The following is a 15,746-nucleotide window of genomic DNA, read 5'->3' on the forward strand; positions in this document are numbered from 1 at the left end:
GGTCACCAAGATCTTCCAGAAGAAGAAGAACTCTGTGACGTACAGCTTCCGACAGTCCTTCTCCCTGTACGGCATGCAGGTCCTACTCTTCGAGAACCAGTGTGAGTGAGTCCCTGGGCCCGTCCGCACATGGTCTGCACCCCGTGGCAGGAGGTGGCCTCACTTGGTCCATCCGTGTAGCGAGGAAGCTCTCCTCCGCCGTCCCCTCTTCTTCCTCCTGGCTCCATCAGGGACGACCCCAGGGTGGCCTCTCCGGTGTTCTAATTCCCACTTTCCCAACAGAGGGCAGATTGCCGGCTAGGGGTAACCAGGGAGAATTCAGTATCATTGTATGTAGGACTCATCGGGTTTACTTTTACCGTTACTTCTTGAAGGTGATAAGATTTTTAAATTTAGTGCAAAGTGATAAAATGTTGATAGGAAAACATCGAGTGAATGGCACAAGTGATATATAGATATGGCCAAACAATCAGGTGAGGGTCGTGCCAGAGACACTGCAGGCAGAGGTCACGAGCAGAGCCCCGGTCCATCCGCTCAGGTTTCAGCGCCATGTGTTCTGGCTGTTGGACCTCTCCAGCCCGGTTCCCTTGGTCCATCGATGGGGTGATGGTAGTGCCTGCCTCAGGATGAGATGAGGCCGTTCACATAAAGGCCAGGACAGCCCGTGGCCCAGGGGCGGTGCTTGTTCAGGCCTTTGGGTGTGAGTGGGTCCTGGGCCTGGGGATCCTGGAGCAGGGAGCTGGCCACCCCTGCAACCCCGCTGACGGGTCCTTTCGGGCTTGTTCCTTCCCGCCACCCACGCCCTTCCCTCTTCCTCTCTCCCTCTCTGTCCCCTCCCTGTCGGAGGACCTCGAGCTGCAGGCTGAGCCAGTGCTCCTGGGGTGGGGTGGGGGGCGTCCTGCTGCCCGCCATGTTCCGGAGGAGCCAAGGGAAGGGCCGCCACAATGGAGCGTTGGGGCGTGTCCAGCAGCAAGGTCCCGCGGTCCTGTCCCGTCCGCCTTGCCTCTGCAGGTTGAAAGGTGCCAGGGACCCGTGGCTGGGCCATCCCAGAACACAGGGCCTGAGGGCTTCTCTGTGCTAAACGGGACTGGACCTGCCAGCTCCTCCTCTTTTCTCACGTGCCCATGAGGAGCTCAGGATGCAGGCCCCGCCATCACTCCACCCCAGGCCGGAAGGCCGGCCTTGCCTTGGTTTCTCCCAGGCAGCACCGGGGGGGCTGGTGCCATGTGCACTGTCCTGGCCGGCAGGCCCCTCCTGGAAGGGGTGGCGGTGGTAGTGACCACTCAGCAGCGGCCCGGGCACACTGAGTCCTTTGCAGAGGCCGCGCCCAGACCGCTTTCAGGCTCCCAGGGCTCAACCCTCAGCCCTGGAGGCAGTGCTAGTGAGAGCCGACCCCGACCTTCTGTAGGACATGCCTCACACCCGGGGTCTCAAGCTGGCAGCCCCTGGTCGGTCGCAGCTCAGTTATGTTATATTTGAACTTTATTTTAAATTCGTTGAGCTCATACTAACATCTTCCCATAAGGCTCAGGTATCCGTGGCTCTTTTTGTAAAGCTAGGTTTGGGCGGATGGCGGGCAGTAGCGGGCTGCACACCCTCCACAGAGTCAGCAGCCGCAGTCTTACCCTGCCCGCTTCCTGCATTGAGGAAACCCACACAGGCCTCTAGGCGTTTGAGGTCCCCGCCCTGACCCGGGTCTGAACCGTGGTGGGATTGGTGTTTGGGCGAAGAACCTTCATGCACTCAGTGGTGGATGCTCGATTCCCACTGAGGAGAGAGGCTGCCGGCATGCCAAAGCCCCAGAGACCCCGAGAGCACGGAGGAGGCACCGGGCAGGTCTGAGCAGAAGGCTCTGTTGGGTGTGGGGTGCCCACAGTGTACCCCAAGGGAGCTGGTGGCCTAGAGACCAGTGGGGAGAGGACAGAAGAGTCCGAAGTGACTGGATAAGACTGTCCCCCAGCTGGGACACCACCTTCCCCTCCTCCCAGGCTCGGCGCCTGGCCGAGTGACCAAGGATCCTGACCTAAAGAGTCCAGGCTCCACGCCCTTCCGGCGGGGAAGAACGAGGGCCCTGGCTTTGCCTCAGGTCAGTCGGATCTGCCCTCGACTTGAACACGGAGCAAACACAGACCCAGGTCAGGAGGCAGAGACTGCCTGGTGGTCCCTCCAGGCTGCACCGTGAAGCCTCTCCTCCCTGGAGGGATGCGTCCTCTGGGAGCCTGGCCTCAGCGTGCTCCCACACCCCGGCTGCATGGAGACCCGCTGGTCCTTTGCCAGCCAGAAAGGAGGTGGCAGGGCCCGCCCTGAGGCCCGCGCTCTCCTCCTCTTCTGCAGACTACCCCAACGGCATCCGGCTCACATCTGCCGTCCCCGGAGCAGACATCAAAGTGCTAATAAACTTTAACGCTCCCAATCCTCAAGACCGGAAGAAATTCACTGATGACCTGCGGGAGTCCATCGCGGAGGTGCAGGAGATGGAAAAGCACAGGATAGAGAGTAAGTCACGGGTGCCCGGCGGGGGCCTGCAGGGTGCAGGCGTGGCCTCCCATCTGGGGGCCAAGACAGTGGTGAGAGGCCAGGTTGCAGTGACTCTGTAAGCCCAGAGGTGAGACGGCCACGTGACCAGGCAGCCCACCTGCCCAGGTCACGGGAGGCGGCACAGAGGAAGGAGGGGTGGGCAGGGGTCTCTGGGTGGGAGCCGGGCTTCCAAGGCCCAGGCCTGTCCTGCCCGGGGAACTACATCGTGTGCCCTGAGGGGGGGCTTCTCGGAGCCATGGTCACCCCGTGTCCAGAGCCCTGGACCTGAGCCCTTTGCACTTGAGCATGGTTGGTATTTGTGTCTTCTGCACCTGACCACCCGGAGGGGTCAGGGCTAGGGTCATCCCCTGGTTTTCATTAAAGCCGATGGTACCCCCGCTTCTCCTGGCTCTAAGCCTCATTCCTGGAGGTACCTGGGTGCCCCCACCCCTGGCCTCCATCCACAGCCAGGCCGGGTTAACTCCTCTCCAGACGCGGGCGAATCCACCTCCTAGGAAAGTGACTGACCTTCCTGCAGACCTCGGGCACTCTGACCTCTCCAGCCTCCTTTCCGGGGTCTCCTTTCAGCCCCTTTGGTCACAGGTGCCGTCGCTCCTGCCCTTTCCCAGACGACCTTGCCCCTCACTTGCCCCCTGGAAGGAGGTGGCGGCTCAGCCCGGTGCCACCCTGAGCAGAGGGCCCCCCAAGTCGTCGCGTTGCCCTGGGGGGGCCCAGCCCCTTGCCCTCTCCAAGCCACCCTTGGCTGGGGGCCATCCTCCCCTCACTGGGCCCCTCGGGCTCTGTTCCAGCGGAGCTCGAGAAGCAGAAGGGCGTCGTGCGGCCCAGCATGTCCCAGTGCTCCAGCCTCAAAAAGGAGCCGGGCGGCGGGACACTGAGTCGGGCCTGCCTGGATGACAGCTATGCCAGCGGCGAGGGCCTCAAGCGCAGCGCCCTCAGCAGCTCCCTGCGCGACCTCTCAGAAGCGGGTAAGAGCCGGGCCCAGGGCCGCCCCCTACCCAGCGCACGCGGGACTCGGCCGCCCGTGGCCGGCGGGGCTTGCGTCGGCCGGAAGGGGCTGTGTTGGAGGCTCGGACAGTGGAGGGGCTCGGACGGAGCTCACTTGGGTGGCCGTCCCCAAACCACAGCAGCATGTGGCCACGCGGAGAGGGTGTCCCCCAAAGGCCAAAGGGAACGGGGCCGAATGGTCACAGGCAGGACAGCCGGAGGTTAGCCCTGGTCTCCCTTGCTTATTTATCCTACTCTCTTATTTGTTTTCTGAAGTTTGCTCTCGCGCAGAGTGAGTCGGGCCCCGCTGATGGGTGTGTCCCCCGCACTCTGTGCTGCCCCGTCCCTGTGCTTCACGCTGGTGAATGAGATGGAGTGAAGCCCTTGCTGCTGTGTCTGGGACCCCGTCTCCCACTGTCCCAGGTCTTGCTTTCCCCACAGAGGTGTCCCTTCCTGGGAAACCCAGGCCTCCGTCCAGGCCAGAGACGCGGCCACGCCTGGCCCTGGGACATCAGGGGAAAGCCCTGGCGGAAACGTGATTCTCGTTGTTTCTTTGTTTCTGTGTGTGTCTGATTCGCTGCCAGCCTCTTAGCGTGCGTGCAAGCAAGCAGCACCCCTCGAGCCGCCCAGGTTTCCTGGGGCGGGGCCGTGCGTGGAGCATCAGTGAGCAGGGAGCTTCTGCTGGCGGCCCTGCCTGACCTCGGCTGGGGGGGGGAGGGGAGCGCTGCTGCAGCCTGCTTTGCCTGCCAGCGCCGTCGGTCGGAGGAGCCAGGAGCCACGGGGTGAGGGGATGCACGCCGGTGGCTCTTCAGCCCCCCACTAGGCGTATCTAGCCAGGCAGCTTCTCCCATGAGGAAGCTCAGGGGCTGCGGCGGAGCGGAGGGGGCCGGACACGGGGGCACGTGGCTGTGCCAGGACCCCAGGCTCCCACCCCGAGGCCCCAGCTGTCCCAGCCGCAGGAGCCTGACGTAACCGCGGCTCTGCTGGCGAAGACCCTCTCAGGCTGAGACCGGCCTCCTCCTCTCCAGGGCCCAGCGGACCCCTCCCCACCAGGGCCTCGCCCACGCCCCCGGCCTCAGGCATCACCGCTTGACCAGCTCTGGGCCCCGTAGAGAAGCTGCTGATGACCCCATCCTTCCTTTCCGCTTATTCATTTCCCAGAATTCTTTTTCTTTTTTTTTTTTGAGTTGGATTTTTTTCTTTGTTTCTGTCTTGTCATTTTTTTCTTCCATAGTGAAAATCCGAATTGCATGGCCAGCGTGAGAGTCAAGCAGGGCTTCTCAACCCCGGCTCTGCTGACATCTTGGGCCAGATCATTCCTGGCCGTGGGGACTGCTCTGTGCAGGACGCTTAGCAGCGTCCCTGGCCTCTGCCCACTAGATGCCAGTAACACCCCCCAGTCATGACAACCAGTAATGTCCCCCCAAATTGCCAGGTGCCCTCTGGGGGAGAAATACCACCCCTGGTTGGCAGAATTGCCGTGGTTGAGAACCACTGGTTTTCCCCGTGGCTTGTTACACCCAGCTAATTGTAACCAGACTGCTCGGGGCCTCTGCAGGCTGGGGGCCCAGGGCCTGTGTTTGAGTTTGTGCAGTGGGGCAGGTTCTGGCCTCTCTGGGTCCTGCCCAGCCCCCTCGGGTAGCAGTGGCCTCAGCGCAGCCACTCCAGGGCCTCAGCCGTCCACTCTCTGCTTAGGGGCCAGACAGAGCCGCGTGCCCGGGTGCATGGCCATGTGAAGGGCGGAGCTCCGAGGTCTGGCTGATTTCTGTTTATCGTTACCGTTGCCATTTTTGTTTGGGGATTCTGAGCCGAGAAGGACTCCAGGCAGCGAGTCCTCTCAGGTCCTAAAGCACCGTGAAGAGAATCCCCGGGAAAGCGCCCCCTGCACCAGAGGTGAGAGGGGCGGTGAGGTGGGTGTTTGAGCCCCGATGACCGCCAAAGCCCCAGGCTGGGACAGCCCCCCGCGACCTCCAGAGGAAGGCGGGCCAATGCCAGCTGCCTGCCGGAACATGCCGGAGACATGCCCCTATGTGCTGGACTGGGTCGGGGCGAAGCTCTCCCGCACCCGCCGTGCGCCGGCCGAGATGGGCTTGTCGGGAAGAGGTGAGGCTCAGGGCCAGTGACGCCCAGCAGCTGGCTTGTCATCGCTCCCAGAGCAGCTGCCCCAGACCTGCGACCACACATCCATCCAGGAGACAGCACCCGGGGATGTGCCCTCGGCCCGGTACGAGCCTCTGGGATCTGGGAGGCAGTCGTGGTTTGACGGCCCAGGAGGAGAGGGGCGGCAGACTTTCCTAGAGGTGGGGGGGTGGTGCCTGGCCCCCAGCCCGGCCCCCCTGCTGAGCTGCGAGGCCTCGCCCCCTGTCTCCACGTGGTCTTCCTTCAGCTGGGCCCCCTGCTTGCCTCAGTGGCACCAGAGCCCTGCCAGCCTGAGATCAAGGACCCACAAGGACCTCTGACACAGGTGCGACTACTGAGTCTTAGCTCCTGCCGCAGATCTGTCAAGTCACAGTGGACACTGTCCACGGACCCCGAGGCCCCCAGCCCCTCACCAGCCGAGCTGCCCAACACCAGTCCCCACGGAGAGGACATCTCCCGGGCCCGCGGGGTCTGCTTTCGTTACCCGGGTCACAACTGGAAGACTGCCACGTCCTGCACCTGTTGGGGAAGAGCTGGCGGCTCCTGGCGGCCAGTTTCCAAAGCAGCCCCTGCTGTCCCACGATGGGCGCTCCACATGTGTAGCAGCCAGTGGGCCAGCGGCTGCCTCTCCTGGGGTGGGGGCCACGCTCGGGGTGGCCTTCCAAGCAGAGCCCATCAGAGGGCCGCGCAGCACACCGATTCCGGGGTCTTTGGCTCCGGGCCCTGGTCGAGTTACACCTCTGGGCCTGGGCTCCCCAGATGCAGGTGGGACTAGCGCTGCCCTCCAGAATCTGTGAGAGTCAATACCCACAGAGCGTTGGGGGTGGGGCCCGGCCCCGCGTGCTGGCTGTTGTCACCCTCAGCGTTGCTAGGGCCGTGGTGCGAGGCCTCGGGCAGAGCCCTGTCTGCCTGCTGTCCCAACGCTGAGAAGCCAGGAATGCTGGGAAGAGCCGCACTGGGCGCCCCATCTGGATGTGGCTCCCAAGCTGTCCGTGGCCGGGCTGGCAGGGCCTGCTCTGGCCCTCGAGAGGCGCCAGCTGGGGCAGGGCTCACCTGAGGCTTGTGCAGGATCCGGAGATGGTTGGGGGGGACCCCCAAACAGGGCAGGCAAGGAAGGAGTGGTGGGGATACGTGAGTGGGAGCAGCTGGCCCGGCTCCTCCTCCGTCAGTAGGTGGTATGCAGGTGTGCAAACACCCACACGTGCGTCTGCCGTGGGCAGGACTCCTGCGGGGACATCCCATATCTCCTGCTGAGTTGAGAAGTTGAAAAGGTGAAGTCTGAGAAACTCAGAATCACTCCAAGACATCCAAGTTAGAGCTCTCCTGAGTCTTGGCCCACGTGGGCGGGGGGGGGGGGGCCTGTTCAGCTCCAGTGGGGGCAGCATATGAAGCCGCAGCCCGCAGCCCCGGGCCTGGCCCAGTCCTGTTGGGAGAAGCAGGCCGGCTGGAGCGCGCTGCTAGCCCGGCGGGGCCTCTGTCTTCCCTCTCTGTCCCTGGTCCTTAGTCAGAGGCGTGTCCCCAGCCTTCTAGGGGCTAGAGTGCAGATTGAGGCACCCCAAGGACAGCAGAGGTCTGAGCATAGCCATCCCAGGGAGTGGGTGCCATGACTAGTGGACAGATGTGGAAACTGAGGCAAAGAGTGGACGGCGTGCCAGGTAGGGTCACCCCTCCAGCTGCAGAGCACCCCTTCTGGAGGCTGGACTCTAATTCTGTTCCATGTCCCCGGGCCACCGTGTTGGGACCGAAGGCAGGAAGGAAAGGTCACCCCTCTTCTCATACCGGCGGAAAGAGGAGGAAGGGAAGGGTCATTTTCAGCTGGGAACGAGGGCCAGTTCCCGCCCGGTGGTCCGTGGTCTTCAGCAACCTCATCCGCCATGTGGCGCAGTTCCGAGTGGGCTCTGAGGCCGGGGTCTAGCACGGCCTTCAGTGGACCCCAGGCTCCCAGCTGGAACTCAGGTTTGGGGGTCAGCAGGCAAGGCAAAGTCACCGGAGCTCCCCTGAGCCTGCCGTCGTGAGCCCAGGCCCGAGGGCCTGTCCCAGGCACGCGCAGCTGCCACCATGAGGCCGGAAGGATCCAGACACACCCTCTGCACCCAGCGTGGGCCCGGGATGTGGGCCACAGGGCGGCGCGAGGCAGCAACTTCCATCTTCCAGGCTTCTGGGTCCAGCCCGGGTCCAGCTCAGAAGGCAGCGTGGCCAAGATTTCCCGCCTCAGGTGGACGGGCAGACACGGTGTGAACCTGCTCACTGTGGGGACTGAGCCGGTCAGTCCATCGGCCAGAGCTTCCGTCTCCTCCTGGTGTGGACAGAGGGACACCTGTCCTGCACTGTGGGGCTTGGCCAGGCCTGCACAGGTGGAAGCTGGAAGAACGTCTTGGAGCCCCTTCTCTGCCTCAGCCTCGGTGTCCTGCAGAAATGCCTGGAGAAGTCGTCCGGGGGACCTGCAGGGGCCAGGGCGGGCGCTGGACGTCCAGAACCAAGAGGAAGACTCAGTCTCCCCTGGCACAGCCAACACAGGTTGCGTGCCTGCTACGTGCCATGTGCGGGGGACACAGAGGCGTTGGCAGTGAGGGCTCACGACTGGAGAACGCGTGTGGCGTCCCAGTGGGCCGTGCCCACAGAGGACTCCAGGCCCTGGGCTGGGAGGAAGTCCCAGCATCCCTGTCCCTGGCCAGACACTGCACAAACCAAACACGGCCCCAGGGTACGGCCCCTCTGCTCCACCAGGAGAAAGAGGATGTGGAGTTTAATCTCCTAACCGTCAGGCCCCCCAGCAGCCGGGGAGGCAGATGTGTGTGCGTGTGTGTGCGTACGTCCATACATGCGTATGTGAAATCCACCGAAGGTCAGGCCGGGCAGGACCACGCTTAGCTCGTCTTAGCTGTGGGAGGAGCTGCCCTGCCCGTCCCCGCGGGCAGGCGGCTGAGGCCCCCTGGAGCTCGGGGTGAGCCGGGCCTGTGTGCCCACCCCAGCCCCCCGGAGGCCCCTCCCCCCAGGCTCCCGGTCCCGGAGAGGGGGTTAAAGTTGGGCTGGTTGAAAAAGATTTTGTTTTTTTTGTTTTTTTTTTTTTTTGCTTTTTAAGAACCCCATTGTCTTGTTAACTCATTACTGCCCTGCCACCGGCTCCCCCGGGCCATCCGGCGGCAGCGCCCCGCCCCGTGTCGCGTCTAACCTGTGGTATTGCATGTTCTGGGCAGGGAAGCGAGGGCGTCGCAGCAGTGCGGGATCGCTAGAGAGCAATGTGGAAGTAAGTCGGAAGCCCCCGTCCAGCTGGCTGTCGTGTGTCGCCTCCTGGTGTCTTTTTGTTTTGCTCCTCCTCCCCTTCTGCACAGAGGCTCAGACCCCCCGCCTGCCTCGTCCGCGCATGCCGCCCGCCTGGCGTTCCCATGCCCCTCACCGCTTGTTTGCGCTGCAACGGAGGGGGTGGGTCTGGATGTTGTGGTTTAGTCTCCGCCTAACCCATCCCCGCGGTCCCGAGCATGGTTAACACCCCGGCTTCCCACTCATCCTGGGCCGGAGGCGGCGGCCGCCGGGCACCCTCCCCCGCCCCCTCGCTGTCGGGTTCTGCCACCTCGGGACTTCCATGCTCCGCCATCCCCATCGCTTCCTTCCTGGAGGTTCGATTGCTGTGTGTCTGCAGTCAGGGCACCACGGAATTGCTCAGCTAGCTCGGGGGAGGAGAGCCATGAGAGCGAGAGGAATTCAGTGTGGATTTCATGAGATTTCATTCATCCTCCAGCCATCTCGATATCCCTGTTCACATCTAACCTCAGCTTGCAGACCTTTCTGTTTCCTTCCTTTCCCGTGTTCGGTTTGCAGTAGGTAGCCGCAGTGAAATGCCTAGGCGGTGCCCAGCCCCTCCTGTCCCCCTCACCACCTCCCCAGAAACCTCGGGACCGGCACAGGCAGAGCACACGCCCTCGGACGTTGAGAGGACCCAGGAGAGCTTAGGGCAGGAGGCGGCAGGACCGGCCCTTCCCCTGCACGCAGCTCGCCCGCCCCGCCCTACCCAGCACACGCCGCTTACACACACCCGCAGACACACGGTTCTGATCTCAAAGCTCCGGCCGCCTCCGGCAACAGGGTGCTCATCAGGCCAAGAGCAGAGGTCAACTTTGACCCGCAGCAGCTGCGTTCCCCCCCCAACCTTTCTCCCCAAAGGCCCCCTCCTGGCCCCCCCAGCCGACCTGCACGGCAGTGTCTGGAGGTGGCGCCTGAGTCCAGCCTCACACGGCCCGGCCTCTGCGGCTAGCGAGTTGAACTAAGGCTTAGCAGTCAGTGGGCGAACTTTTTTTTGACATTTCTTAAGAATCATTCTGATGTAAGTGCTCTAAGCTCTTTTAATTTTGGTTTCTATGAATTTCCTTTTTAGGGGTCCATCATTAGCAGTCCTCACATGCGCCGGAGAGCTGCATCAACACGAGACTGTCCATCTCGCCCACACCAGGCCATGCCCAACTCCTCCTCCCTCCTGGGCTCCCTATTTGGGAGTAAGAGAGGGAAGCCCCCTCCCCAGGCCCACTTGCCCCCAGCCCCTCCCCAGCCGCCCCCCCACCCGCCTCATCCCTCGTCCGGCCACCCCCAGGGGCCCACGGAAGGCCCCTTGCAGGCACCAGTGCACGGGCATCACGGCCAGTACTGCCCCCTCCAGCAGAACCCGCCCCCCTACCATCACCACCACCACTACCACCCGCCCCAGCACATCCAGCACGCACACCAGTACCACCACGGCCCCCATGGGGGGCAGCCCGCCTACGGGGCCCACGCGCACAGCCACCCGCCGCTGCCCTCGGCCCACGTCGGCCACCCGGGCCACGTGGGCCATGCCGTGCACCACCACGGGCAGCCCCCTGCCCCGCCACCCCTCCCCGGCAGCAAGGCCAAACCCAGCGGCATCAGCACAATTGTGTAGACAGCCTGGGCGGGGGTCCCGGGCCCCTCAGAGCAAGTGCACACCACACAGGCGCGCCCAGGGGTGGCGGCCCCAGACCAGCCCCAGAGCACTTTCTGTTTCCACCTCCCCGTCTGCTCCCGGCCCGGATGGAGCCCCCCAAGCCCCGGGGCTTGTGTCACAGGGAACAAACCCCCCCCCGCCCCCAGTTTCATTTAGTGGTGGCGCCCCGGGCTCCATCCACCTCAGCCCGGGAGGTGGGCCTCGGCCACCATCAGCCCTGAAACAGTGCCGCCGGCCAAGTAGATGTTGAGCTCCCCGCCCCGACCCCCCACCTGCAGCCCTCAGCTCTCTGCTCCCTCACTATACACGCAGATGAGAACCCAGCCTAGGAAAAGAAGAGACGACACAAAAAACCAGAGACAGAACCAAACAAAAAACCCAAAACTTGCTGCATTATTGCTCTTTTATTGACAATGGGCAAAAATTAAGTAGACCTGATATGGTTGATGAAAATACGTAAGTAAACTTTATATAATATAAATATATAAATATATAAATATATACATATATATACTGTATAGGTAGTATTTGTGTGTGAAAGGCAAACGTTTCAGTCCACGAAATTAGCAATATAGACTTTACAAGGAGCTCCACTTACCTGCTAGGAAGACAGTACCTTAGGCAAACGTGTGAGAGGGTAGGCCAAAAACTTAAATGCTAGGGACAAAATTCATATTCTTCCGTATTTTCATAAAAAGAAGAGAAGCCCCCCTAGGACTGGCGGAGATCTGTACACGATCATTACTAACTGTGCCAAGTAACATAGCATCTAACTGTTTTAAAAGTCCGATACTGCTTTGTATAAATCCTTATTTTATTAACAGAAGACTAACATAAGTAATCAGTATTATAACTGCTCTGTTATTTCAGGTAAGCAAATAGATAAAATGCAGTAAACTCTACAGTAGCAACTCGAGACAGCTAGTTAAGAACTGGTTGCCTTGGACTATTGGTTACAGATTCTTAGACACTTTAATGGCTGCAATAACTGTGAATTTCCATGATCCATGTTTCTTCTGTATGCATTTGATTTAATGCACACTCATTCAGAGCCCTCTGCGGGGGGCCCCATACACGGCCGAGGTATTCATCTCCAACATGAAAACGACCAACTCATCCTGTGTCCCCAGCACCATAGCTCCCTCATCCTGTTTCCAACCGCAGCAGGCAGACGCCCCGGAACCCGAAGGCTCCTCTTAGCGTTTAGCAACCCAGGGCGGTGTGTGTGTTTCCCGTTTTGTTTTCTGAGTGGTGGCCGTGATCATCGTGATTCCATGTGGCCGTGTGCTAGCACGACCCCCGTGTCATCGCCGTGGCCCATCTGACCCCAGCCGACGAGTGCCCGGCCCCGCCAGTGCGGCCCCGCCACCTCCTCACGGTCAGGCGGCTGCCGGGGCATCACATGACTCTCCGCTGTGCTCTTGTCGCTTCCATGTTGTGGTGACACCATCCGCTCCCCCGGGGCTGGCGCCGCACGCGCCTGGTTCTGTGCCTGAGTCACCCACGGGCCGTACTTTGTAGTTTCAGCCCTTCGAGCCACTGCAGCAGCCAGTGCTGTGCTCCTAAGCCGTGGACCCGAGGATCGCCCCCGGCACCTGCCGGGCAGGGAGCTCTTCCAGAAAGGGCGAAGCTGGCGCGGGACTCCGCGGGCGCGGGGCTCTGGACAGGCGGCAGCGGGACGACGGAGGGGGGCCCACCCTGGCGGCGGCCGGGGCTCTGCCCGCCCACCGCCCCCTTTGTCGCATCATCCAGGTCACCAAACCAGCAAATCTGCAAACCGAGCACTTTGTTAATCTCCATAGAGAGCAAGTACAGCAATCTAGAGTTTAGCTTTTTTGGTTTTTTTTTTTTTCCTTTTTTGAAAGAAGTGTGACTTTAACCTGCCCGCCTTTATCTTCCCGTCCGTGTCGTCCTTCTCTCTCATCTGCTCAGAAAGAGAGAAACGAAAAGCACGGGCGTGTCTGATTTGGTCCAGGCCGGGCTGGTGGGAGGCTCCCCGGTTCCGCGGACCCCGAAACTCCTTGGTTTCCCTCCAGAGTCCCGCTCCCGAGGCGTTCTCTGTCTTGTGGTTTAAAGGGCGTTGTGATGACAGGGAACAATCGAATTGTGCTGCATGTCCTCTGGCGCCAGGCGCGAGGCCACACTTTGTGTTCTGTGTATTTGCAAACTCTCCCAGTGTTACTGTTGACAAATAGTTGAAGTAAAGTGATAACATATTAAGTATGTCGGCTTTTCTTCACCCTCTGTACCAATCGTAGGATCTAACTGTAAACTCCAGGTTGTTCCAGAAAAGATGCAGCCAGGCTGATTGACACCAGGTCGCCCTTCCCGAAGGGCAGTCACTGATGGAAACAGAGCCAAGCTGGGTAGAGCCGGTGGGAAGGGTGCCCTCTCTCTGCAGGCCACTCGGGACCCCCACCTCCAGACTGTCACCGGGCTGGGTCCCTAAAGTGGGGGGAGTCTCTCCCTGTGTTCCCAACTTTCTGCTGGACTGACTTCTGGTCAGTGAGGTTTCATCAGTCTTTGTGTTTCATTTCCAAACTTGTCATGGAATAAGTGTTCCCAAAAGGTACACTGTTCCCTGGAGGAGTCTGGAGCCAGGCTGCCCCGAACTCGTTTGGGAAGCAGATGCTCCTGGAAAGCTTGTGGCCCCATGTAGCTTTCTCGAGACTGCGCTCTCGGGATCCCAGCCCGTCGCAGAGCCGCAGCTGTGGGCACCTGTGGTTCACGCCCTGGCACAGGAGGTGGGAGGCTGAGCATCCCCGGGATGTGTGTCATCCTTTCTCGCTGTCAAGATACTCGTGGGGCATTTTGCTCACGTCACAAATTATTTCAGCAGGTGACCCTTAGAGAAGGCAGTTGGTACCGTCACAGACATCTTTTCTGGGACAACAATTAAATCATGTTTGTTTTTTCTTTTTAAGTTTATGAATGGATTGCACAACAATGTAAAAATAAAGTTCATCCTAATATGATGTGCACATCTTGCTTAAAAACATCCTCAGTCATCCTGTGTAGAGCGATTTTTCCATCTCGCACTGCATGTAGCAGAAACCTCTTGGTTTTCTTTAAGAAAAGACAGCAGATGTTAAACATGACCCTAGGTGTTGACTCAGCACCGTACGAAGCTATGTCGCTACAGGTAAGCATGCATCTTACAGTCCGTTGTAAAATACCATCACCCTTCCTGCCTGAAAAACGAGTCCTTTTGTAAGTATTTTCAATACAACAACAGTAATCCAGGAAGCGGGTTGCAGAATGAATCGGCGTGAGGTGAGGGTGGTGAATGGGCACAGCGAGGGCGGGAGGGAGGGCGTCACCGTGTGACCCGCCTGCGGTCATGCCAAGGTCGTGTGTGGGACCATCTACTCTGGGGCACTGTCATTCACCTCGAGTCGTTTCACACACTTAGAACCAGGTCTTGAATGCAGGCTCTTCAGACCTCAAGGGCCGCCTCGCTCGCAGGAAGCCCGGCACCCACGATGTAACTTTGGGGAGGAAAGAAGTGCTTTTGTTTTCCTATGCGTTCTGTGTGTAAGTAGTAACAGACTCTACTGATGTAAAACCATAGCTGTGATCACTTGGAGAAATCAAATAAATGCTTCAAAACCCTCGAGTTCTTACTTTTTCTGGGAAGTCCAGCAGTTTCCCTGTTGGCCACACACAGAGATCTCCAGGTGACAGGGTGGCCCATCCCTTGTCGTGACTGCTGTGGGCTCCGGCTTTCCGGGAAGACGTTAACTTGAGGATGCTGATGGACGGCTTAAGATAAAGGTACGCGTCACAACGTAGGCACTGGTAGAAGATTTCAGAGGTATTTATAATTTCTAGCAACTTTCGACAAAATTTTGTGCTTTCGTTGAGTTAGAAAGAGACAGGAGGTGGACCGTATAAAGTGTGCAGGTGGGCTGGGAGCGACTGGTGGGGGCAGAGAAGCACCCAAGGGCCCGGACCCCATCACATGATGTGGAAGCCAGGGAAGGAATTCCGATGCTGCTGAGAGCAGGCGTTCTGTGGGAACGTGATTGGCTTGTACTGTTTCTCCTTTCCTCGAGCCAAATTCAGTTCCAGAGAATACCCCTTAAAAGTTTCAGTACGTATCATAAAACCAAGTAAGACTGGTAGACCTAATTTGTGGGAAACACAAAGAGGTTGACGTCAGCGGCCATAATGGGCTGTGGCCCACCCTTCACAGAGAAGTGGGTCCCTATGGGAAGACGGTCTCAGGTCTCTGCAGCGGGGAGGCCGTCCCTCTCCCAGGCCCTCGGGGGCCTCCGAGGGAGGGGAGCTGGTTCCCGGAATTCTGGGAATACTTAGGTCTGCTTCAGCGTGTGATGCCACCACACGGGGCTGCTGACACCTGCCGCTCGGGGCACCCGAGCCGCTCAGCCAGTGCTGCGGCGCGACCGTCCTCTGGGTTTCGGGTTTGTCTCCCCAGCAGACTGCGAGCTCCTGGGGCAAAGGGTGCATGTGGTCCCCTTCTGTGTGTCCGGTGGCCAGCACAGGACTGCTCCCGTCAAGATGCATCCGAAAACGAATTGGTGGTTGGAAGGGGGCGGGGGTCACAGCAGAACCACTGGCTGATCTGAGGGTGTGTAGATCGTCAGCCTCCCAAACTGATGGACAGTTGTTCGCTTGGTGCTCTGCTGCTCCTGCCACCGAGAATCTAGCTGGGGATGCAGGTGACACAGTGAAACTTCTCCGAGCTTGTTTCCTGCTCACTGCCCGTGTCCTTTAGCCCGCGTTTTATTTGACCTCTCAAAGCTTTCAACGCTGTTCACACGTCCCTTCGTGAAACATGTGGTGTCTTTGGTCGCACACTCTCTCCTTCCTCTCCGGGGGAGGAGGTGGGGAGCTCCTCCCGTGTCTCCTTTGCAGGCTGACACCCGTCCCGGAGCCATGACATGTTGGACTCAGGGACGCAGAAAGCCTTCTTCCTTTCTTCCTACTTCTCGGCAACGTCACACAAGCCCACAGCTTCGGCTGGCTTTCTGTTTTCCTATAGAGATTCCCAAATTCGAATCTCCAGACCAGACCTCTGCTCCCAACATCCACATCCCTTGGATCTTTCAGTAGCAACTCTCTCCAGGAGGACCAAATCCATGGTCGCACACGGACACACACGTGGAGC

The 15,746-nt window shown here is 60.0% G+C and overlaps 1 protein-coding gene across 3 annotated transcripts in view; it reads left to right on the forward strand.

Moving 5' to 3' along the window:
• The window catches only part of IQSEC1 (IQ motif and Sec7 domain ArfGEF 1), a 110,928-nt gene extending 96,732 nt beyond the window's left edge, over window positions 1–14,196 (forward strand). Inside the window, exons 10-14 of one of the 3 annotated variants that reach the window (XM_082662973.1) lie at window positions 2–101; window positions 2,335–2,496; window positions 3,327–3,503; window positions 8,859–8,908; window positions 10,034–14,196. In XM_082662973.1, the coding sequence (XP_082519099.1) occupies window positions 2–101; window positions 2,335–2,496; window positions 3,327–3,503; window positions 8,859–8,908; window positions 10,034–10,573 (1,029 nt within the window). In that variant the 3' untranslated portion in view covers window positions 10,574–14,196. The remainder of the gene's footprint in view (window position 1; window positions 102–2,334; window positions 2,497–3,326; window positions 3,504–8,858; window positions 8,909–10,033) is intronic. The other 2 variants (XM_082662974.1, XM_082662975.1) reach the window with 2 other exon arrangements.
• The last annotated feature ends 1,550 nt before the right edge of the window (window positions 14,197–15,746 follow it).

This window comes from Grampus griseus (genome assembly GCF_964374135.1).
Source record: "Grampus griseus genome assembly, chromosome: 10".
NCBI classification, from domain to species: Eukaryota; Metazoa; Chordata; class Mammalia; order Artiodactyla; family Delphinidae; genus Grampus; species Grampus griseus.